The 24,270-nt window shown below is 44.9% G+C and overlaps 1 protein-coding gene and 1 non-coding gene across 9 annotated transcripts in view; both read right to left on the bottom strand.

Moving 5' to 3' along the window:
* Positions 1-24,270, bottom strand: part of ZNF592 (zinc finger protein 592) — a 49,910-nt gene that overhangs the window by 4,320 nt on the left and 21,320 nt on the right. For all 8 annotated transcript variants that reach the window (XM_015459183.3, NM_001102036.2, XM_059879056.1 and 5 more), the window contains 3 exon segments: positions 15,404-17,666; positions 6,986-7,164; positions 131-307 (listed from right to left, as the gene is read on the bottom strand). In XM_015459183.3, coding sequence (XP_015314669.1) covers positions 131-307; positions 6,986-7,164; positions 15,404-17,647 — 2,600 coding nt within the window. In that variant the 5' untranslated portion in view covers positions 17,648-17,666.
* On the bottom strand, positions 7,669-7,742 carry MIR2364 (microRNA mir-2364). Its single transcript, NR_030954.1, has one exon. It is a non-coding gene; the product is annotated as a microRNA mir-2364 (primary transcript).

The following is a 24,270-nucleotide window of genomic DNA, read 5'->3' as shown; positions in this document are numbered from 1 at the left end:
AAAGCACTCCCGGCTTCTAGCCACTCTCCGCCACTAGCCCAGGCTTCCCAGTCCATCCAACACCTCCCACAGGGCCCCAGGCCAATCTGCTCCACTCCCACAGGCCTGCAGGCCCTGCAGCCACACTCACTGGGAGGGTCTGTGGGGCTGGGTGGGATGCTGGGTGGCGCTGTGGTCCGCGGTGCTACTGGCAGTCTTGAAGGCCATGGGGCAGAACGCACATTTGTGGAAAACCTGGCAGTGCCGCTCCTGGATGTGGCTTTTCAGCAAGGCCAAGGTCAAATGGACAACCCCACAGTGGATGCACCTGGATGACAGAGGTGGGGCCGGGGGAACAGGTACGTCAGACCAAGAAGTGGTGTTAGAAGAGGAGGGATGGAGGACAGGAAGAGAGCCATCTCAGGGACCACCCCTCCCTTATGCATTTGGCCTTGAAGGTGTGCTTGCTACCGCCAGGCACAATGCAGTTACCCAGGGCCTCCCAAGCCCAAGACCCTCCTGGTCAAGAAGGGGAAAGAAAGCCCTCCCCTCACGGGCCAGAGAATCTTCTTCTGCAAGCCAAAAACTTGATTGAGCCTAACCAAGAGGAGCTGGTGGGAGTGGAGAAAGGGGAGTATGGTTCAAAAATGACATTAATAGCACCCATTTAAGTGTGATCCAACTGCAGGAGTCCAGGGCAAGTTTTAGAAGGAGACTGCAGAAAGCCTGTGCCTCCCCACACATGGGCGCGGAATAGGCAGGGATGGTCACTTAATAAAATGTACACCGAGGAGGTGCTACACTCGCCGTGACAACCACATTAAACAAACAGCCCTCAAAGCCCAGGAAGTGCCCTAGAGCAGCACTGTGGAACTTGCTGTGATGACAGAAGTGTTTCATACAGCACTGTCCATGTGACTATTTAAATTTCAATCAATAAAATAAAATGGCCAGTTGCCCTGGCTATACTTCAAGCTCTCAATAGGCACATGCGCCTGATACCGTTCTGGACTCGGCAGCTCATCAGTGTTCTAAGTTCTCCTTGGTGGGACTATGGATAACATTTTTATTTCTCTTTTCCCCTACTGATTTGTACTTTCTGAGTTTTGTTTAGTGACTATATCATTTTTATAATGTAGGAATTGTCTTAAATCATTTCTCTGAAATTGAGATCATGTAGAACTCTTCTTTCAACTTCAAAATCTCTCTCTATAAATACTATGTCTCCTTTCTTCAACATCAGAAAATGACGTTGCTCTAAGCTAACCTGCATCTATTCGGGTTCCTAGACTCTCTCATGTGTTCAGTCTTTCTTCTCGCCTGAAAACACAGACAGGTCTCCCTACATGAGAGAACACCCTCCCTGCTCCCAGCTCTGGAGGTAACTATTATTCTACATTTGTTGCAATACTGCTTGCTCCTGTAACCTTGGCATCCCAGTAATCTAGAAGAGAGGGTGTCACTTTACTGAAAGAAAGGACATTTCTTCACTTAAGAATTCTTTGACTCCAAATATTAGCATTCATTTCAATATATTAGCCCATTTTTGCAATCCGCATGACTCATCACAGAATCCTGACCAATCCTTTTTGTTTTCCATTCTTTTGTGTCTGTTTAGGGCAGGGCAGGGGGAGAGGGGGAGACAAAATCACCTTTCACAAACTTAATCAGCAATGAGGAAAAGTGCACAGAACCCAAAGCCTGTTCGCAACTAAGGCCAACAAGCATTCATTACTCAATATGTATGTGTTAGAGCTTCCATACAAACTACTTACACTTAAATTATATTTTCTTTTCTCTCCTGCCAAACAAAATAGTGACCAGCTCCTAGCACACAGAAGCATATCTATACCACAAGTAATTACGAGGGGAGAAAAAAATCCACACATTGCCAAATTCATTCAAAGTAGCCAAATACACCTGATATGTGTAAAGAATCTAAGTGGTTTTATTTGTGCAGTTTGACCAAACTCCTACAGGAGCAATGTAAGTACAAGTGAAAATCCATTCTATTACCCAGCAGACATTCTTGAAAGAAACCTCATGGAAAGTAAGAACATAAAGGGGTAAAAAAACACAGCCAAGTGGTCTCAGTGAAGGACTGAATCAAACAGGGCTTGGAAACTAATGAAAAGCTGTGTAGAATACCTGTGGCGGATTCATTTTGATAATTGGCAAAACTAATACAATTATGTAAAGTTTAAAAATTAAAAAAAAAAAAAAAAGCTGTGTAGAAAAGAAATCTAACCCCAAGACACAACTCTTTACCAACTTTTTTTTTTTTTACCAACTGTTTTTTTAAGAGAAAACAGACAATTATAGAACCATATGCTGTCACATACATAAAGCTTTAGAAAAGATATGGCTTCCCTAGTGGCTCAGCTGGTAAAGAATCTGCCTGCAATGCAAGAGACCTGGGTTTAATCCCTGGGTTGGAAAGATCGCCTGGAGAAGGGAAAGCGTACGTACTCCAGTATTCTGGCCTGGAGAATTCCATGGACTGTACAGTCCATTGGGTTGCAAAGAGTTGGACATGACTGAGCGACTTTCACTTAGAAAAGATAAAGAGCAATAAAATATTTAGCTTTGTTAATAATCACAAATAAGTAAATAACATATTATTAAATAGTCTAAACTTGCTTCCTTATGACATCATTGGTCACTCTCCAAATTATCAACAAAGAGCAGAATAATTTACAAAATCCTAAAAATATTACAGTGTTGGGACTTCCCTAGTGGCCCAGTGGGTAAGAATCTGTCTGCCAGTGTAGGTGACATGAGTTCCACTTCTGGGTCCGAGAAGATTCCACCTGCCACAGAGCAACTAAGCCCGTGCACCACAACTACTGAAGCCCATGCACCTAGAGCCTGTGCTCTACAACAAGAGAAGCCATCGAAGGTAGAGAAAGCCTATGCAAAGCAACAAAGATCCAGCACAGCCAAAAAATACAATTTTAAAATAAATAAAAATATTATTAATATAAAACTCTGTAGTAGAGCTCATTGAAATGGAACATAGGTACTCTTAGCTTTACTAAAAATTATTAATATCCAGAGAATGGGAGAAAATACTTGCAAATCATGTATCTGACAAGAGATTTGTAACCTGAATATATAAAGAACCCTTACAGTTCAACAAAAAGACAACACAATTTTTAAATAGGCAAAGGATCTGCATAGAGATTTCTCCAAATAAAATATACAAATGGTCAATAAATTTATGAAGATACGCTTGACATCATTATCTTCCAGGGAAATACAAATCAAAACCATAATGAGATACCACTTTACACCCACAATAACTATAATCAAGAGTCAGACAGTAACAAATATTGGCAGTGATGTAAAGAGGTCAAAACTTTCATCCACCCCTGCTGGGAATATAAATGTGGTATAGCTACTTTGAAAGACAATGTGGCAGTTCCTCAATTTGACTCAGCTATTTTACTCCCAGGTATATATCCAAAAGGACTGAAAACACTGTTACATAATAACTTGTACATGAATGTTCATTAGCAGCATTATTCATAAAACCCAAAAAAGGAGTGAATAATTATTATTTGTTATAATATGGATGGATCTTGAAACTATTATGCTAAGACTATATATTATATGATTCCATCGAAATGAAACATCCAAAGGACGCACATCTATGAGACAGAAAGTTGTTGTTTGCTTGGAATGGAAGGACTACAAATATAGAGTTTCTTTCTTATGGGTGATGAAAATACTCTAAAATTGATCATTGTAACTGATTGTAAAACTTTGTGAATATAATAAAAACCACTGAATAGGACACTTTAAATGGGTGAATAGGATGGTACATGAATTACATCTGAATAAAAGCTGTCGCAAAAAATACACTAATAGCTGAAGATCTTAAGTACAACGAATACTATGTCAGTGTGCATATCTTCTGCGTTCAACCACAGGTCACTGAAAACATTAATGTTAGTATCTTCAGTAATCCTAGCTGCATCATTTCGTCTGACCTTTCTTATAAAAAGGCTTGATAAACTACTTTTAAGACATTACATTGCTTTTTACTCTTACAGAAGAAGGTAAAGTATTTAAAGTACAAAAAATACTATTAATCCATCTGCGTTACTGAAAACTTCTTGGATTCAAGATTCAAATACAGGGACTTTCTTGGTGGTACAGTGGTTAAGAATCTGCCTTCCAATGTAGGGGGACACGGGTTTGATCCCCGAGTGGGTAAGATCCCACATGCTATGGGGCAACTAAACCCAAAATGCAGCCAAATAAATCAATATATTTTTTTAAAATTCAAGTACAAAAATTAAAGTATTGATTGCTATTGGATTCAATTTGATCTTGAAATAAGCAGCATACATTTAAGTCAAAATTAGAAAGGTATTTTCAAGTGTTATGAATACTGCAAAACAGCCGAGAATGCTGCCAAGCAATGCTCTTTCTAACGTGGTGGCAAGGGCTCTGTATAACCCCATCTCTGGGTTGTTTTCTTCCCATCTATGTTAGCATCTCCATTCTCCCTAACACATAAAAGAAATTAGTCTATATTTGAAAGTGGTTATCCCAAGAGACGGAGAAAGCAATGGCACCCCACTCCAGTACTCTTGCCTGGAAAATCCCATGGACGGAGGAGCCTGGAAGGCTGCAGTCCATGGGGTCGATAAGAGTCAGACAGGACTAAGCAACTTCACTTTCACTTTTCACTTTCATCCATTGGAGAAGGAAATGGCAACCCACTCCAGTGTTCTTGCCTGGAGAATCCCAGGGACAGGGGAGCCTGGTGGGCTGCCGTCTATGGGGTCGCACAGAGTCGGACACGACTGAAGCGACTGAGCAGCAGAAGCAGCAGCATCCCAGGAGAGAAACCTGGAAGTGATCACTAACCACTCCCCATCCCTCACCCTGGTATATAAGCCATCCTCAAGCCTTAATGCTTCTACTTTATCTCTCTCAGGTTTTCCTTCTATCCTCACAGCCATGCCTTAGCTGGATCCCTCAGTGTCTCATCGGAATTGTCACACGACCAGTCTCTAGTCTCTCACCTCTAATACACATATCAGCTTTCCAGCATGATATTTCTAAAACACAGATCTGGCTGGATCACTCCCCTGCTGCAAATCTTTCCATCGCTCCTCACTATCCCCAGGAAAACAGTCCAGATGCCTGCCAAAGAACACAAGGTCTTGCGTGGCCCGGCCCCTACCAACCCCCTTGTCTCAGTGCTCACCCTTCCTCCAGTTCATCATGACCTACACCATGTTTATCCTTCCTAAGAGTTTTCTGTGTGTGCTGGCACCCTTGCCTTTGCTCTTGCCAGATAGGCTCGCCTCCTTTCTTCTACCTAAAAATCTCCTCCTATCTTCTCTATGAAGCTTTCCTGACCATTCCTCAAATATAGGACTTAACCACTCTGAATCATAAGTACCTGCATGCATGTTTGTAAGCCATCAGATTAAAGCCACCTTGAGCGCAGATGGATTTTAACCATCTTTGTGTCTTGAGTGTTTGGCACAAGGCTAAAGACAATAGTAAGAACTCAGAAAAAGTTTATTAAATGAACTGTGCTCAGTTGCTCAGTCATGTCCAACTCTTTGCAACCCCATGCACTATAGGCCACCAGTCTCCTCTGGCGGTTTCCCAGGCAAGGGAAAATGGGTTTCCCCAGGCAAGGATACTGGAGTGGGTTGCCATTCCCTTCTTCAGGGGATACTCCTGACCCAGGGATTGAACCCATGTCTCTTGTGTCATCTGCATTGGCAGGCGTATTCTTTACCATTGGGCCATCTGGGAAGCCCATTAAATGAACTAAATCAAAATTTAACACCAAAGAGAAGAAAACTTTAATAAATTTGGGCAAAATTAAATTTCTGAAGCAAAAATGATCAAAAAACATAAAATGTAGAAACTCCCAAGCAAGTAAACCAGTAAAGAGACCTGATTGGGTCAATGTAAAATTACAGATCAATGAGTTTTAGAAGGAGTATTCACTCTCATTTTGATCTTTTTTCTGAAAATGACTTCTTGCTTATATTCGTTTAACACCATAGAAATAGATCAGTTTAAAATAGCTTTCTCTTGGTTTTACCATGAAGCTGATCATTTTTTCCATTCTCAGGTCTTACTTCTCACAAACTGACAAAAACTAATCAACACAAAGATACAAGTCCTTTGACTCTGACAGCTTGCCATTTGTTCAGAATTGAGAATATTTGAAAATACCAAAATTTGCAAATTTCTTATTGAAATAGTATCTTAAAATTAATATGCCAAGCATAATAACTTTCTGAGCAAATTTATATACCTTTAAAAATCAAACTGACAAAGTGAATGTTGCTGCTGCTGCTAAGTCGCTTCAGTTGTGTCCGACTCTGTGTGACCCCATAGACGGCAGCCCACCAGGCTCCCCTGTCCCTGGGATTCTCTAGGCAAGAACACTGGAGTGAGTTGCCATTTCCTTCTCCAAAAGTGAATGTTAGGTATAGCCTAATATCCCCAATACCTTCCTCTTTAAAGCTTTTCTCTTTTTTTCATCTTTTGGCCACACTGCGCCACTCACAGCATGTGGGATCTTAGTTCCCCAACCAGGGATCAAACCTGTGTCCCCTGAAGTAGAAGCTCAGAGTCTTAACCACTGAATGGCCAGGGAGGTCCCAAAGCTTTTTTTTTCCCCCCCAATGTTTAACTTTTTAACTCCTTGTTCTTTTCCTTGCTCTTCTGGTTCCCTACAAAGTAAAAATGTCTGTCCACATACCAATCAACATTTTTGTCTTATTAAGCTGGAGCCCAGGGCTCATAAGACCAAAACTCAAAATTCCTCTTATAGTTTGGCTATGCCAAAATATGTGGCTTATGGGATCTCAGTTCTCCGGCCGGGGATTGAACTCGGGCCACAGCAACGGAAGTACCCAATCCTAACCACTAGACCACTAGGAAATTCCCAAAACTCCAGTCTGAAATGAGTTATGGTCCAGAAAAAGCAGCAGCCACTGGGCAAGCCCAGGACAACACCCACCTGTAGCCCACCTTGCGGGCATAGTGCAGGCAGTTCTCCTTTACGTGGGTCTGGAAGTAGGCAGAGCGGCAGAGGGCCCCGCACTCCGGACAACAGTAGGGGGACTTGTGGGCGTGGATCCGCTGGTGGGCGCAGAAGCTGCACTGGTTGGGCAGCAGCATCTGGCACACCTGGCAGGTCTAGGAAAGAACATGGAGAGAGTAGTTCAGGCAGGAGCCACAGGCCAGGAGCTCTCAACCAGGCTGCCTGGCTTTCCTAGGACGCTGATAAGAAGGGCCACCACCCCCAACCGTTCTCTCTCCCAACTCTCCTAGGACACTGGTGACACCCCAGCCTCACACAGTGATGACACTGATGCCCTTGCCAGCTTTGCCTCTCACCTTATTAATCAAACGCAGACCTGACCCTATTTCCCCCAAAATCAGTCCTACACGTCTGGCTGTGATCCTGCTCTCTCCTGGCTCAGCAGAGGACCAGCTTTTCCTTTCCGGAGGCCCAAGGCACTTCTTGCATTCTAAAATCTTGCTACACTGCCAGGCCTACCAGGGCCTCTGTCCTGGCTCAGCAGGTTCCAACTCAACACCTTCAGTAAGTTGGCTCAGAGACTCCCAGAGCAGATCTGAGCCCCCCTGGTTAACACTCAGAGGCCTCCATGCAGACCAAGTTTCCATATGCTCAGCCTGTCTGCCCACTCTGGGGTCGGGCGAGCAGTGCCTGGAGCCACAACTGCCCACATCCATCCACAGAGAAGCACAGAACAGGTAGTGGCTTCCTTGTTCTCAGACCCAGGAGAGAACCAGAGGCTGACAAGTCCTCCAGGCCGACTCACAGAAGCTCTCAAACAGGGAGAGTCCAGAAGCCCAGAGGGGAGAGCGAGAGACTGAGCAGGGGCCTATGTGGGGAGAGGCCCCTCATAGTAACACGGGAGCCACTGACCTGGGCTCAGGAGTGCTCAGACTTATAAGCTGTTAGGGAGGCCAGGAAAACATCTGTTTTAAGCAGTGATATCCAGGATGTAGGGCCCTTACAGCACAAACAATCCAGCTTTTTCAACAAAAGAAATGCCAAGGCAAAAAAACAAAAAAGATTGAGGGAAGAGGAATTTACAGATTAAAAGAGACTTAAAAGAAATTTTCAACAACTGCAATGGATAGCCCTGATTTGGATCCTGATCTGAGCAAGCCAAGTGTAAAAAGAAATGAGACAACTGGATATTTTAACCCTAACTTAATGATGACAATACTGAGACATTTGACACTTGATATTAAGATTTGATAATAAGGAATTATTATTAATTTTGAGGTGTGATGATATTATATCTATGGGTTTTTTTTTTAAGGAAAAAACTTCATATTTTTGATATGTATACTGCAATAGATACTATAATGCTAGGATTTGTTTAAAAATAATCCACTGAGGGAGAGAGGATAAGAACACAGATGAAACGAGACAGGCCACTGAGTTGGTAAAAAAAAAAAAGTATTCTCTGTGACTTTTACAGCACAGTATTTTGACTTACACATCCTTAATATGATATATTCTAAGGATATGAAGAACTGCAAATATACCCTCAACTTTATGTGGTTTCCTAAGGTTAGAATATTGGTCTTGACATTTTGAAATCTGTGCGGATATGTATGTACATGTGTGTGTACAGTAGGAAAATTTTAGGAACCAAGGTTTTCAGTATAAAATCAGTTACATAAAAAGTATAATCTTGGCCTCCCCTGGTAGCTTAGTAGTAAAGAATCTGTCTGCCAATGCAGGAGAGACAGGTTTGATCCCTGATCTGGGAAGATCCCACATGCCACAGAGCAACCAAACCTATGCACAGTAACTTCTGAGCCTGTGCTCTAGAGCCTGGGAACCACAACTACTGGAGCCCTCGGCCTGTGCTCCACGACAAGAGAAGCCACTGCAGTGAGAAGCCCCACTCCCTGCAACTAGACAAAAGCCCGTGCAGCAACAAAGACCCAGCACAACCAAAAATAATAAGATTCAAAAAAAAATTTTTTTTTTTAAGTATAATCTTACATTTCAGTAGCAGTATAAACTCAAGATCTCTCTTTCCTTATTTTAAAACTTTGTATTTCTTAGCTCTGGCCACTGAAAAGGCCTAGAAACATATTCAGCAAAATAAGCACATCTGGTGCCCAGAATGTAGCCTCTAAATATCATTTCTCACTTAAAAAAAAAAACAACCATCATGGCCTCTTTAAAAATTGAATGATTCTAGGTTTAGCACAAGAAATGCGCCCAAATCTTGCTGGGGCTCAAAGCAGGGAAGCGTCTGCAGGTTTAATGAGTTCAAGTGAAGGAACACAGGAACACAGGAGCCAGCCTGCCGGGACCCCCACTGACCAAAATGGGGTAATTGAGCATTGAGAACAGTGAGTCACAAATCAAAGCCATACAACAGACTGACAAAAAACAAAAGGACACACACGCACAATACGGACGAAAACCATCAAACCACAAAAGGAAAACAAAAGAAAGGAACAAACAAGAAACAAAATCAACTGGAAAACAAAGGTTTAAAGTGGTAATACACACACTTTATGGTGTACAGTAGTAATACATATCAATCAATAATTGCCTTAAATGTCAATGGACTAAATGCTCCAATCAAAATATGTGAGAGTGGATTAAAAACAAAACAAGAGCCTACAACATGCTGTCTACAAGAGACCCACTTCAGAGCGAAGGGCACACCAAGATTGAAAGTAGGGGAATGGAAAAAAAGGCGTTTCATGCAGACAGAAATGACATGAAAGTGGAGGAAGCAATACTCAGACAAAAATCCCTTCCAAAATCACATCAAAAACAAAACAAAACTTAGGAGTAAGCCTGACCAAGATGATGAAGGAGACTTACATGCTCAGAACTGTAAATATTGATAAAGAAAAGTGAAGATTCAAAGAAACAGAAAGACATGCCATGCTCTTGGATTGGAAGAATTAATATTGTTAAAATGGTCATACTACCCAAAGCAATCTACAGATTTGATGCAATCCTTATCAGGACATTTTTCATACAACTGAAGCAAATAATCCTAAAATTTATATGGCACCATAAAAGAATTGCCAAAGCAACCCTGAGGAATAGGAACAAAGCAGGCGGTTTAACCCTCCAGACTTTAGACAATACTTCTAAGCTAGAGCAATCAGAACAGTGTAGCACTGGTGGAGAAACAGACACATGGATCAAGGAAACAGAACAGAGAGCCTGGAAATAAATCCACACATCGACAGTCAATTAATCTTTGACAAATGAGGCAAGACCATACAATGGGGAAAAGCCAGTCTCTTCAGCAAGTCGGCCAGGTGCGTGTAAATCAATGAAGTTAGGACACATCCTCACACTACACACAAAAATGAACTCAAAAGGGCTTAAGGTCTTAAATATGAGACAATAACTCCTAGAAGAGAACACAGGCAAAACATTCTCTGATATAAAGTACAGCGATGTTTTAAGTCAGTCTCCTATGGCAACAGAAATAAAGCAAAACTAAACAAATGGGACCTAATCAAACTCACAAGCTTTTGCACAGCAATAGAAACCATAAACAAAACAAAGACAACTTATGGACTTGGAGAAAATATTTGCAAACAAACAGTGCAACTAACAAGGGCTTAATTTTTAAGATATATAAACAGCTCATACAACTCAATAACAACAACAACAACAAAAGACCCAATCAAAAAACAGGCAGAAGATCTAAATAGACATTTCTCCAAAGAAGACATACAGGTGGCCAACAAGCACAAGATGCTCAACTAACACTAATAATTAGAAAAATGCAAATCGTAACTACAAGGTACCATCACACACCAGCCAGAATGGCCATCATTAAAAAGTCTACAAATAACAAATGTTGGAGAGGATGTGGGAAAAAAGGCACTCTCCTATACTGTTGGTGGGAATGTAAACTGGTACAGCCACTATGAAAAACAGTATGGAGCTTCCTCAAAATGTTAAAAATACAGTAACCATGTGATCCAGCAATTACCACTCCTGGGCATGTATCAGCAAAAAACTTATAATTAAAAAACATACATGCACCCCAATGTTCATAGCAGCACTATTTACAATAGCAAAGACATGGAAGCAACCTAAGTGTCCCCAGACAGATGAATAGGGTAAAGAAGATGTGGTATGTATGTGTGTACACACACACACACACACACACACACACACACACACAGAAATACTACTTAGCCATAGAAAATGAAACAATGCCATTTGCAGCAATATGGATGGGCCTAGAGATTATCATACTAAATGAAGCAAGTCAGAAAGAGACAAACACCGTATGGTATTACTTATATGTGGAATCTAAAATATGATACAACTGAACTTTATTTACGAAACAGACTCACAGACACAGAGAATAGGTTTGTGGTTGCCAAAGGGGAGAAGGGGTGAGGGAGGGATGTATTGGGAGCTTGAGATTAGCAGATACAAACTATTATATACAGAGAAAGGATAAACAGCAAGGTCCTACTGTATACCACAGGGAGTTATATTCAATGTCCTGTAATAAACCATAATGGAAAAGAAAAAACAAGAATGATTGAACATATAAATATATAAATAAATATAAAAATAAATATATAGAAACCAATGAGCTTATTATAACACTAACACTAAATAATAGAGGAGGTCACCTCATACCGATTAGGGTGGCTATGATTAAAAAAAAAAAAAAAGATGCACTATTGGTGGGAATGTAAAATAGTACAGTCCCTGTAGGAAAAAACAGTATGGGGGTTCCCTGAAAAATTTTAAATAGAATTACCATATGATCCAGCAATTCTACTTCTGGATATATACCCAAAGGAACTGATATGGTACAGAACAGGGAATAAAGATGATATTTTACAGTAACTATAAATGGACTCTAACTTTTTTGTACAGCAACTATAATTCCATAAAATGAAATACTTGATCACACACAAAGAACTGAAAAGCTATTTGGATACCATGCTTGGTCTTCCCAGGTGCACTAGCGGTGAAGAACCCGCCTGCCAATGCAGGAGACGTGAAAGATGCAGGTTCATTCCCTGGGTCGGGAAGCTCCCCTGGAGGAGGGCATGGCAGCCCACTCCAGTATTCTTGCCTGCAGAATCCCATGGGCAGAGGAGCCTGGCCGGCTACAGTCCCTAGCGTCGTAGAGTCGGACACGACTGAATCCACTTAGCACACATGCACATAGCGTGTTCACAGCAGCATTATTCATAATACAACTAGAGGCAACACAGTGTCCACCAATGAGTGAGTGGAGAAACAAAAGGTGGGGCATACAACAACAGGATATTATTCAGTCTCAAAAAATAAAGGAAATTTATCAAACCCTGGAACATGGATGAATCTTAAAGATATACTAAATGAAATGAGTCCTTCAGAAAAAGACAAACACTGTATGATTCCATTTTCTAGAAATTTGATTATTCTAGTCAAATTCATAGAAACAGAAGGTAGCATGTGGTTACGACGGGGAAGGAGTGGGGAGAATAGGGACTTGTATTTAATGGGTTTAGAGTTTCAGTTTTGCAAGATGAAGAGTTTTGGAAATTGATGGCACAACAATGTGAACCTTCTTAACTCCACTAAACTGTACATTTAAAACTTTATGTTATGTGTATTTTATCACAACTTTTAAAACTATTAGAGGAGGGACTCTTAAAACACCATTTAGGATTGCCGGGGCATCCATTCACTACTGTGAAAACTATTAACTGAGGGAAACAAACTTATCCAATTTTTCAACATAAACTACATTTCAGGGTAACCTAAAAGCCCTCAAAGGAAGCGGGGAAGATATTTTACACAGAATTCCAGCTGATAAATGAGAATAATAAAATTTACCACACCCTCGCACAACTCCTAATAAAATCACTGACTCAAGCAGCAATTATTAATGGTAAAAAGACAGGGAATTTTCTAAGAAAAGGATCAGAACATCACTAGCCTAAACTCAATGATGAAGTTTAGCATCATTAAAACTGAGACAATCAAGAACTCTGGGCCTCCCTGAAGTAAGGAATTATGAAGAACACAGTACTCCCACTCCTCAACACTGAACCTAAATCTAATCAAGTCGTCACTGCTAACGTCTAGTCTATAGATAAAATATTGGGTATAGAACAACAAATTTTATTGTCTGGGGAAGCAATCAGCCGAACTCAAAATTATCCTGAAAAAGCCTCAGGAAGCAATCAGTCAAACCCAGAACAGTCCTGGAAAATTCTTAGGACACATGACCCAGTTTCTTCAATACAGTGATGATGTGAAAAATCACTGGGTGATTTTTGGGTGGAGCAGGAAGAGGTACTGCTCTAGATTGAGAAATATTTAAAAGCTGGGACAAACAAACACAACACGTGGTCCACATTTGGCTCGTGATTCACAATAAGCTCAGCTATAAAAAGACAATTTTGACCCAAAGGGAAAACTTGTCTACAGACTTGTATTAAGACAATATTAAGGAATTGTTACTAATTTGGTTAGCTGTTATAATAACGTTATAGTTAAACAAAAGCTTAAAAATAAGAACCTGTATGACACCTGCCCAACAAAGAGGCCTGGAATGTAAGGGAGGACCCCTCCAGCCACTGAAGAGGGAGGGGTTCAGACTCCGGGGAAGAAGTCAAAGGCCCCGAGCACGTTTCCCTGCAGTCCCTCCCCTAGAGTGGAGCCCAGCCTGGGGCTCGGGGACCCCTCTTACGCAGCTCCCACTGGAAGGGAATGACACAGAGAAGATGCAGGACGAGAAGGGTGCCAGCCTGGGATCCTACACCTGGACGTCAGCCGGCTCAGATTTTAAAGGGCAGGTGAGTAACAGTGTGGGGGGAAAGCAACCATGGGCCCAGGCATCAGACATCCACTGGCAAAGTTCTGACCACAGGACCCAGAAGACCCACTCCTGTCCAAGGCAACCATGCTGATGCAGCCCCAGAGGAAATGGACCGGGGGGCCCACACCCCACCTAACTCACCAGGAAGAAATGCAAACCGAAACTGAGAAGGTGAAGATGAGCGGCAACAGACTTGTGCACCACGCGGGCTCCTCCTGGGGGCTGCCCACTGAACTCCACCTCCGGCCTCTAGCCCTGGACCCCCAAGGCTGGACCCCCTCATTCCTAACCACTCCCTGTTCCTCCGGCCACTCTACACTTTCCATACCTGTCTCTCCCCTTCCTCCAAACTCACCCTTGCAGAGCCAACTCAAATGTCATGTCCACAGCACAGGCACCTTCCCTACGCCTGGAACCACGATGAGTCAGTCCCTCGAAGGAACTCTACACAACTGTTCACAAGCGTGTCTTAGCCCCAGTCTTAGCCTGCTCCACACTCCAGCAGTCTGGGTGGGGAGCCCTGCCCTTGCTGAGCCATCCTGAGCTCCTGAAGGAGCTGTGGTCTTCCTCCCACTGGCATCCCTGCTCTCAACACAGAGCCTCCGTGCACACAGGTGCCACTCGGAAGACAAATGCAGAGCTCATCAAGACACCAACAGGTGCATGGGCCACTGTGGCCCTGGCTTAAGGAGGCTTGGTGAGCGGGTGGGCATGGCTAAGCTACGAAGAGAGCCACCTGGAGAAGGGAGATGAGGCCGTCAGGAGGCCTGCTTCTGCAGACGACCTTGCTGACATGGACACCACTGACACACAGGGTGCCAAAGGGTGCTTTCAGCATGGAGTGCCTTAAGACACACACACACTCTCACTCATTAGGATCTCATCACGTGCACACACACATCAAGCATAAACACACACTCATCATGATCTCATCAAGCATAACCAGGAATCGGACCGAGAGATAAGAACAGAGACAAGAGGAGGCCCCAAAGCCTTTGCCTGGGGCCTACTCAAGTAGGCCTACTACTCCTTCCTTCTACAGTCTACTCTCCTTTCTTCCACAACATCCTCCTACTGGCCCTGCTACGGCTTCCCCAAAGGGATTCTTCAGAAAGAAAGCAGCCATGTCCACTGTGGGCACAACAACCTGGTGAAGATACGGTTCTCAGACATACAGCCTGAGGCACGGGCAGTGACACACAAACCCCTGCCCCCGAGTTCTCGGGCACGTGCAAGGACTACACTGACCGCGGCCAGAGTCCGGGGCATCCAGCAGAGACCTAGCCCTGGCCGGGCAACAGGCCCTCAGCCACTGGAGGGGAGCGGAGTGTCCACAGATACACACCGCAGACCATCAGGGCCCCCCCTCAGCTGCGGGCAGGACGCTTTCTCAGGAAATCCCAAGCACTACACATCCAGGTGGGTGGCTAGCCAGCAAGGCAGGTTCCTCTCCCAGGGCTCTTCCAACGCCCCCACTGCCCTAGATCAGTGAGCCCAGGTATGGGTCTGTGTGAACCCGGGGCCTGACAACTGCCCCAGAGATGGGAGGCGGCCCTGCTCACCAGCCCCTCGGTCTCCTCAGTCGTTCTCTGGAAGTGTGCGGCCATTGCCATGTAGTCTCGCATCTGCTTGTGACACTCCAGGCACTTGATACTGTGCCGGATGAGCCTCACGGGGTCCGGGTAGAGCGGCAAGGCGGGGAGTGGGGTGCTGGCATTGCTGGAAGCCTGGCCGGGCTGGGAGGGGGAGGGGGGCGCCGCGGCGGCTGGCGCCGTGGAGTTCGCAGGGGTGGACACGAACATCTGGTCCGCAGAGATGGGCTTCACAAGCAGCTGAGAGCACTGCATGACGAGCCCCTTGCTCTTGTGGTCGCGGGCGTGCCGGAGCAGGCTGCACTTGTTGAAGAAGAGCAAGGTCTGGGAGCACAGCGTGCACAGCACCTCGATGTGGACGCTCCGCCGGCCGTAGTGCTGGCTCAGGCTCTTCTCTAAGGCGAACGCATCCCCGCACTCCAGGCAGCAGTAGCCACTGGCCGGCACGTGGATCCTGCTGTCCGCTGGCGGGCTGAGGTTGGGCGCGTAGAGGGGCACGGGGTTGGAGCTGTGGAGGACCTTGTTGAAGACCTCCAGGACCAGCGGGGCAGCCTTCTTCACCTGGTGGACCAGGGGCACTGACATCTGCGTGGGCTGAGGCTGACTCCGCCTCTGCACGGAGGACTTGGCCGTCACTGATGCGGCCACGCTGTGGGGGACCAGGTTCAGGTTGGCCAGGTGCACGGCCTTGGGCAGGAGGTTGGCAGGGGCGGGGGCGGAGGCTGGCGGCGCCGGGCTCTGCTGCGGCTTTCTGCCCTCCAGCGTGCCCGAGGCGGCCCCCTTTTGGCCCCGGGCCCCGGAGCTGAAGCAGGAAGGCGAAGGCTCACTGGCTTTCGCTGTGCACTCCTCCCCTTTCCGGTCACTCTGGGGGCTCCCAGGCTGTGCCCCCACCTCAGCAAAGTGCTCCACCCCAGACAGGGTGGTGGCCTCGTCCTCGGGTGCCTCACTCGGGGCCTCGGCGGTGGCGCTTCCTAACGGTGAGCCAGAGGGGGACTTACTGGGGTCGTCGGGGTCTGGCAGGATCCTCGTGACAGTTCGCTTGATTTCCCCTGAAGACGTCTTGATGGTTTTGATCCTGACTTTGGGGATTGCTGGTGGGGAGCTGGCAGCCACGGAGGGGGAGCCCTTGCTGCTGCTGTCACTGCAGATGCTCCGAGGGCTGTCAGAGGGCTTGATGCTCTTTCGGGTGGCCTCCAGGGGGCTCCGGGGACTCTTTGGTGACTTGGGCATCTTGGGGCTGCCTTTGGAGCCCTCCTTCGCAGGCCCTGAGGGATCCTTCGTGTGGCTGGTCTGATCCTCCTTGGCGACATTGGCCACTCGTTTAGCCTGCAGGGCCACCAAGGCCGCAACACAGGAGGACAGCTTGGAATGAGCTGGCTTGAGGCGCTGCCTGGGGGGGAATGCCGAGCCGGTGCCGAGCTCTGAGGCCAGCCCCTTGGGCTCTCCAATACTGTTGCCGGGATGGCTACTGAAGTCCAGGGCATCCCCAAAGAATCGACTGGCATCCAGTTCCTTGTGCACCTCCAATGCCTTCTGCCCACCTCGCTCGTGCTCCTGCGGACTGCCAAGGGGCAGGGGCTCAGGCTTGGGTTCTTTCTTACAAAAGTGATCAAACATATGCAGCTCCGGGACCGGAAACTTCGTGAGAGCCTCCAGGACAGGGCCCCCCACAGACCCACACCCAGGAGGGGGCGGGAAGTAACTGTCAGAGTGCTTGGGCTTCATCCCAAACCCATTGTCTTTGATGGCGTCCTCAGGCTCTGGGCTGGAGATCGGACTGAACTGGTTAAAAGTTGGTAACGGCTCTGACTTGGAGGCCTCCAGCTTGCCGGGGAAACCCCTGGTACTGTCTCCATTCATGAACGTGGAGTCAAACTTCCCACAGTTGTGGCCTAGACTGTGGGGGTCTGCAGGCAGGTCAGAGCCCCGGAACCCATTGTGCAGGAGGCTGGGGGCGATGTGGTCTTTCTCCGCCTCAAATGACTCCTGGCGGCTGGTGTTCTTGACGATGACACTCACAGCTGGCACATCCGAGGCTGAGCCTGAGTGAGACAAGGACACGTTCTCATCCACACACAAGCCTGGGGGTTTGAGGGGGCTTTCATTCTCCTCACTGGGGGTCTGGATGGCCTCCTTGGCATCAAGGCTGGTGGGGTCTGGGATGTCAAAGGCAGCCAGAAGGTCGTCAAAGTCTGGAGTCTTCATATCCCCCATGGCTGGATGCAGGCAAGGGCTAGAACAGAAACAGAACAGAATTAGTGATGGCCAGATCCCACCAAGGCTCGATCCAACATCATCTTCATTGCATAACCCACTCACTAACACGCGTGCAGCCAGCACGCCCACACACAAATCCCCCACTCTGTGGGAAGCCACACCCCTGAGTTCTACCTCAATAGGTTTCCAAAATGCTGGGGATGCTGGAGGGAGGAGTGGAGAGAAAAGTTAGTACATTGTGACATGCCTGCCTGGTGGGCTCTAAGTATCAAACAGGGAAATTCCTGGCTGGCTACATAACTGAAAATAGGGTACAGTCACATGATACTCCCTCAATTTCTCAGGGAATGTCATCACTCCACAATCATGCTGCTAAGTCACGTCAGTCGTGTCCGACTCTGTGAGACCCCATAGACAGCAGCCTACCAGGCTCCGCCGTCCCTGGGATTCTCCAGGCAAGAACACTGGAGTGGGTTGCCATTTCCTTCTCCAATGCATGAAAGTGAAAAGTGAAAGTGAAGTGGCTCAGTCATGTCCGACTCTTTGTGACCCCATGGATAGCAGCCTACCAGGCTCCGCCGTCCATGGGATTTTCCAGGCAAGAATACTGGAGTGGGCTGCCATTTCCTTCTCCAGGGGATCTTCCCAACCCAGGGATCGAACCCAGGTCTCCTGCATTGCAGACAGACACTTTACCACCTGAGCCACCAGGGAAGCCCAGACTTGGCTATAATTTCTGCTAATTTACTCTTAGTAATTGATCATCAACTTTGTATAACTTGGTTTTTTGCTGCATGAATTCAATCAAATTAAAAATGGTTTACTATTGCCAGGATTTAAGCTATCTCATAGATAAACTCTAGCCTATTATATCATCCCCAAGTTTTTTTTTTCTCTAGTCAGTGTCTGCTTGATTCCTTAATTTTCACCCCAAATTCATTACTGGTTGGTGAGTGGATCACTAAACCTGAGGGACTGGGTGACTCTCAAAGAAGCACACAGTCACCAAGCTGACCAGGGAACAGTTAAGCCCTCAAGTTTACTTTAATACACAAAGAAAAGAAAATCTACCTGATTTCTTCATGCTTTGGAGAAGCAAAGCTACAAAACTATTGCAAAGGAGGAAACCTGAGGCCTTCCATTAAGAAATTACTAACGCACTCACTTTTAGTTGAGATGTGGGGCTGGCTGGTTCAAACCTGCTGAGAAGAGGAAGAGAAACCCAACCATCTCCCTGGTTCAGCCCATAAATCCTGCATCTGCTGTAGCATCCCAGAGCCTGACATGCTTAAGTGTCTCTTACACCACGCTGGTACTGAAAGCCTTTGTGAATGCTGACCGACACAGCTCTTTCATAAAGCAGAACAGTGGCTACACAGAACCAGATAAGGGGTGAATCCCTGGGCCCAGGAACCCTAATGCCAGAAATTGGTTCTAAGAACAAAAATTCACCCGCAAGTTATATGCAAAAGTGTATGGTATTATTAAAACAACACCAAAAGGAAACACATGCAGACATACAAAGAAATCTAAATGTCCATGGACAAGGAATGGTTAATAGACTATTATGTAATCGTTAAAAACTCCAATTATGAAACCTAGGTAGCAACATGGAAAATCACTTACAGTGTTAAGTTTAAGAAAAGATAAATACAAAAACTATGTCAAACTATAACAATGTAAAACTTAGCATGCATTTGGGCCAAGATTGAAAGAAAAAAGTGATTTATGCAGGCTTGTGGGATTACTGGTGGGTTATTTTGTGTGTGCTAGTAGACTCCTTTTATAATTTAAAAAAGGGAAAACATAGGGAAAAAAAGAGGAACACTTAGAATCACAGGGGACCAGTCAGCATAGGTGTATCTATTGCCACCCCATGGGATCAACAGGCTTGCAGGCTTGATTTCTTGTCCCACCCCGCCAAGCCCCAACAAAACACACCTGCCTTCTTAAAGAGTTCTCACAGAACACGAAACAGACTCCTCCCCAATTGGGAAGATGTCTAATTATGGTAGATACTAACAAAGTGAAACCCCAATTATCTTAACAGAATATGAGCTGGCAGAATCACTGAAGAGATGTAAAAGTTTCTGGATAACAAGTGATTATCTCGTGGGACAGAAGTGTTGGAGCCCATAAGTGAGGGGAAGACACTGGGTATGGTGGGAGCACCAGGTCCCGGTACCAAGTAAGCTACTACGCAGGCCAGTCCCAAATGTAAGGAGATACCTGTGTGGTATCTGCTTTACCTTCCACTCCCCAGGGCTCCTCTTCTGTCTAGGAAAACATGGTTGAGGGAGCAGGGTTGAATAGACTGGTCTTTTAAGGGGCTGGGAAAAGCATGTGGGAGAGGAGTGGTGGCAGCTGGCGGGGTGCTTCAAGGGTCAGTGAGGAGCCCGCCACCTTTACCTCTGAATCACAGAGATCCTACGTGAAGTCCTGTTCTCCACACAGAGAAACCTCAGGAATGGGCTGAGAATGGTCAGAGGTCAAAGCAAAAGCTATCTATTGCTAGCAAAACCAGAGCTAATAAATGGTATGGCGGATCTCTATTTAAAACAAACCCCAAAAATTTAACATACCTTTTATGAAAAAGGGGAGAGGAATAGTCTAAAATGTTAAAAATATCTGAACAGATGAAATTTTCTTTCCTTTTTATCTACACTTTAAAATTATTTCCTCAAACTATTTATTTCAAATTTTATTACTTAAGTAATTTTATTACATTATATTTTTAACATTATGAAAAGAAGAAGAAATTAGGCAGGCCAAAAAATTTGAGGAATTTCTTACAGAGAGCTCCAAAAATCATTACTATAAAACTCTTAAAGTATATCTAGCATGACTCAGCAAGGGACTGCCAGCTAGAAAATTGGTGAAGTAACTTAATTAAGATTAAAGGTGTAGTCAAAATAATAAGCTTCAGTTCAGTTTAGTCGCTCAGTCATGTCTGACTCTTTGTGACCCCATGAATTGCAGCACGCCAGGCCTGTCCATCACCAACTCCCGGAGTCCACTCAGACTCACGTCCATCGAGTCAGTGATGCCATCCAGCCATCTCATCCTCCGTCGTCCCCTTCTCCTCCTGCCCCCAATCCCTCCCAGCATCAGAGTCTTTCCCAATGAGTCAACTCTTCGCATGAGGTGGCCAAAGTACTGGAGTTTCAGCTTTAGCATCATTCCTTCCAAAGAAATCCCAGGGTTGATCTCCTTCAGAATGGACTGGTTGGATCTCCTTGCAGTCCAAGGGATTCTCAAGAGTCTTCTCCAACACCACAGTTCAAAAGCATCAATTCTTCGGCGCTCAGCTTTCTTCACAGTCCAACTCTCACATCCATACATGACCACTGGAAAAACCATATCCTTGACTAGACAGACCTTTGTTGGCAAAGTAATGTCTCTGCTTTTGAATATGCTATCTAGGTTGGTCATGACTTTCCTTCCAAGGAGTAAGCATCTTTTAATTTCATGGCTGCAGTCACCATCTACAGTGATTTTGGAGCCCAAAAAAATAAAGTCTGACACTGTTTCCACTATTTGCCCATCTATTTTCCATGAAGTGATGGGACCAGATACCATGATCTTAGTTTTCTGAATGTTGAGCTGTAAGCCAACTTTTTCACTCTCCACTTTCACTTTCATCAAGAGGCTTTTTAGTTCCTCTTCACTTTCTGCCATAAGGGTGGTGTCATCTGCATATCTGAGGTTATTGATATTTCTCCCGGCAATCTTGATTCCAGCTTGTGCTTCTTCCAGCCCAGCGTTTCTCATGATGTACTCTGCATAGAAGTTAAGTAAGCAGGATGACAATATACAGCCTTGACGTACTCCTTTTCCTATTTGGAACCAGTCTGTTGTTCCATGTCCAGTTCTAACTGTTGCTTCCTGACCTGCATACAGGTTTTTCAAGAGGCAGGTCAGGTGGTCTGGTATGCCCATCTCTTGAAGAATTTTCCACAGTTTATTGTGATCCACACAGTCAAAGGCTTTGGCATAGTCAATAAAGCAGAAGTAGATGTTTTTCTGGAACTCTCTTGCTTTTTCGATGATCCAGTGGATGTTGGCAATTTGATCTCTGGTTCCTCTACCTTTTCTAAACCCAGCTTGAAAATCTGGAAGTTCACGGTTCACATATTGCTGAAGCCTGGCTTGGAGAATTTTGAGCATTATTTTACTAGCGTGTGAGATGAGGGCAATTGTGTGGTAGTTTGAGCATTCTTTGGCATTGCGTTTCTTTGGGATTGGAATGAAAACTGACCTTTTCCAGTCCTGTGGCCACTGCTGAGTTTTCCAAATTTGCTGGCATATTGAGTGTAGCACTTTCACAGCATCATCTTTCAGGATTTGAAAAAGCTCCACTGGAATTCCATCACCTCCACTAGCTTTGTTCGTAGTGATGCTTTCTAAGGCCCACTTGATTTCACATTCCAGGATGTCTGGCTCTAGGTCAGTGATCACACCATCGTGATTATCTTGGTCGTGAAGATCTTTTTTGTACAGTTCTTCTGTATATTCCTGCCACCTCTTCTTAATATCTACTGCTTCTGTTAGGTCCATACCATTTCTGTCTTTTATTGAGCCCATCTTTGCATGAAATGTTCCCTTGGTATCTCTAATTTTCTTGAAGAGATCTCTAGTCTTTCCCATTCTGTTGTTTTCCTCTATTTCTTTGCATTGGTCGCTGAGGAAGGCTTTCTTATCTCTTCTTGCTAGTCTTTGGAACTCTGCATTCAGATGCTTATATCTTTCCTTTTCTCCTTTGCTTTTTGCTAATTTAATTAAGATTAAAGGTGTAGTCAAAATAATAAGCTTCAGCACACACCAATGTCTGCAAACTGTTGCAAGCAGCCAAAGTTGGAAAGAGCAGACCACAAAAGGCTGCCTGCCTGCCTTGCCTTACCTGGGGGCAGGTCTCAGGACACAGGGTGAAGGCTCCTGCCCCAGGGCCACAAATACCAGTCTAGGATCCATGGCCCACCCTGCAGAGCATTCAGTAGAGCTCACCCTAAAGCATCTGAACAAGCCAGATGCAGACCTGGTGACCTAACCCAGTGATCTAGAGCGGCCAATCAGCAGGCAAGGCAGGTTCCTGGGGCTCCGGGGCCTAGGCTGAGAGCCAATCTCCCTTTGAGATGAGATGGTGGAAATGTGCTATGATGCATACAAGTCCCTTGAGGGTGAAGAACAACTTCAGAACTGGCAGACTGACACTGTATCCTCTCAGAATAACTTTCAATTCAGGGAAGATCTGGAAACTAAAAAAATTAATAAAGTGAATATAAAAGTCCCAGCTTTTATTACAGGGTCTACCTGCTGCCCAGGACATTCTGCCAAACTTTTAAGTTAACATCAACTAGATGAGAGGGAGGGAACACCGTGATTTTGAAAGGGCCCTCATCAGGCCTGATTAACCTAGTAGAATTCTTTGGAAGGATAAAAGCAATATAATTATGGCAGAACTAGTAGGCAGAATTTCTAATGCCAAAATTCCACCAGAGAAACCAACAAACTGAATTCCACATTGCTGTGTGTATGTCTGTCTTTATCTGATTGTTGTTTATGGGAAATCATGAACAACAGCATTTTTTTAAAACTACTGACCAGTTCTGGACTGGAACTTGATAAACTTTCATAAACTTTGATAAGCTTTCATAAACTGCCTAGAATGGTAGTTTCCAACCCATAGGGCACCCAACTTCATATCCACAAACGTGCTTCCAGTGACCAGCCGTTAGAAACACCACTACTGGGACTTCCCTGGTGGTGCAGTAGATAAGAATCAGGCTTGATCCCTGGTCCAGAAGAGTCCACAAGGTGCAGGGCAACTGAGTCTGTACACCACCACTGCTGAGCCTGAGCTCCAGGGTCCAGGAGCCACAACCACTGAGCCCATGTGCAGCAACTACAGAAGGCCATGCACCCAGAGCCTGTGCTCTGGAACAAGAGGAGCCACTGCAACCAGAGAGCACCCCCTGCTCACCACAACAAGAGAACACCTGCACAGCAACAAAGACCCAGCACAGCCAAAAATTAGCTAGAAAAAAATATAAAAAAACAAACACAAAAGAAACCCCACTACTGAATAAGAGTTCATGAAAAAATTAACTTGAAAACGAGGTATCATATTTAAAATGCTTTCGGAACCAATAATCTAGCAGAAAATACACTAGGCTGTTAGATTCACAAGGGAAGAGGTTTATCTGTCTTGTTCACCACTGCATTTTCCATTAGGCACTCAATAAATATTTATTGAAACAATAAAATGCAACCTTCAAGATTGCAAATGGCCTAAAAGCTGTTCCAGAAATCAAAATGCAAAATTAAAAGACAAGTTCTCAGGAGGCTGTATGAATAGGCAAAATTATGGCAAAGAAGCCTTAGTGAAGGCAAACGTGAAGGAACACTTAGGGAAAAGCAATTCCAATTACACTTTTAGAATAATGGGTTCTGAGCTAAACTGTTCAATAAAGAAGCATCAACTTAGACTGTTCCCTTAAGACATTGTGTTGCATGTCTCATCACAGAAAGCCCAGAAAATACTGGGCAGTATCAGAAAGGACAGTGGAAACAAAATAAAACTCGTGATCCCACCCTTATTCAGAACCACTCCGTGTCCACAG

This window comes from Bos taurus, chromosome 21 (genome assembly GCF_002263795.3).
Source record: "Bos taurus isolate L1 Dominette 01449 registration number 42190680 breed Hereford chromosome 21, ARS-UCD2.0, whole genome shotgun sequence".
In the NCBI taxonomy this organism is placed as follows: Eukaryota; Metazoa; Chordata; class Mammalia; order Artiodactyla; family Bovidae; genus Bos; species Bos taurus.
This window is presented reverse-complemented; position numbering and strand designations above follow the sequence as displayed.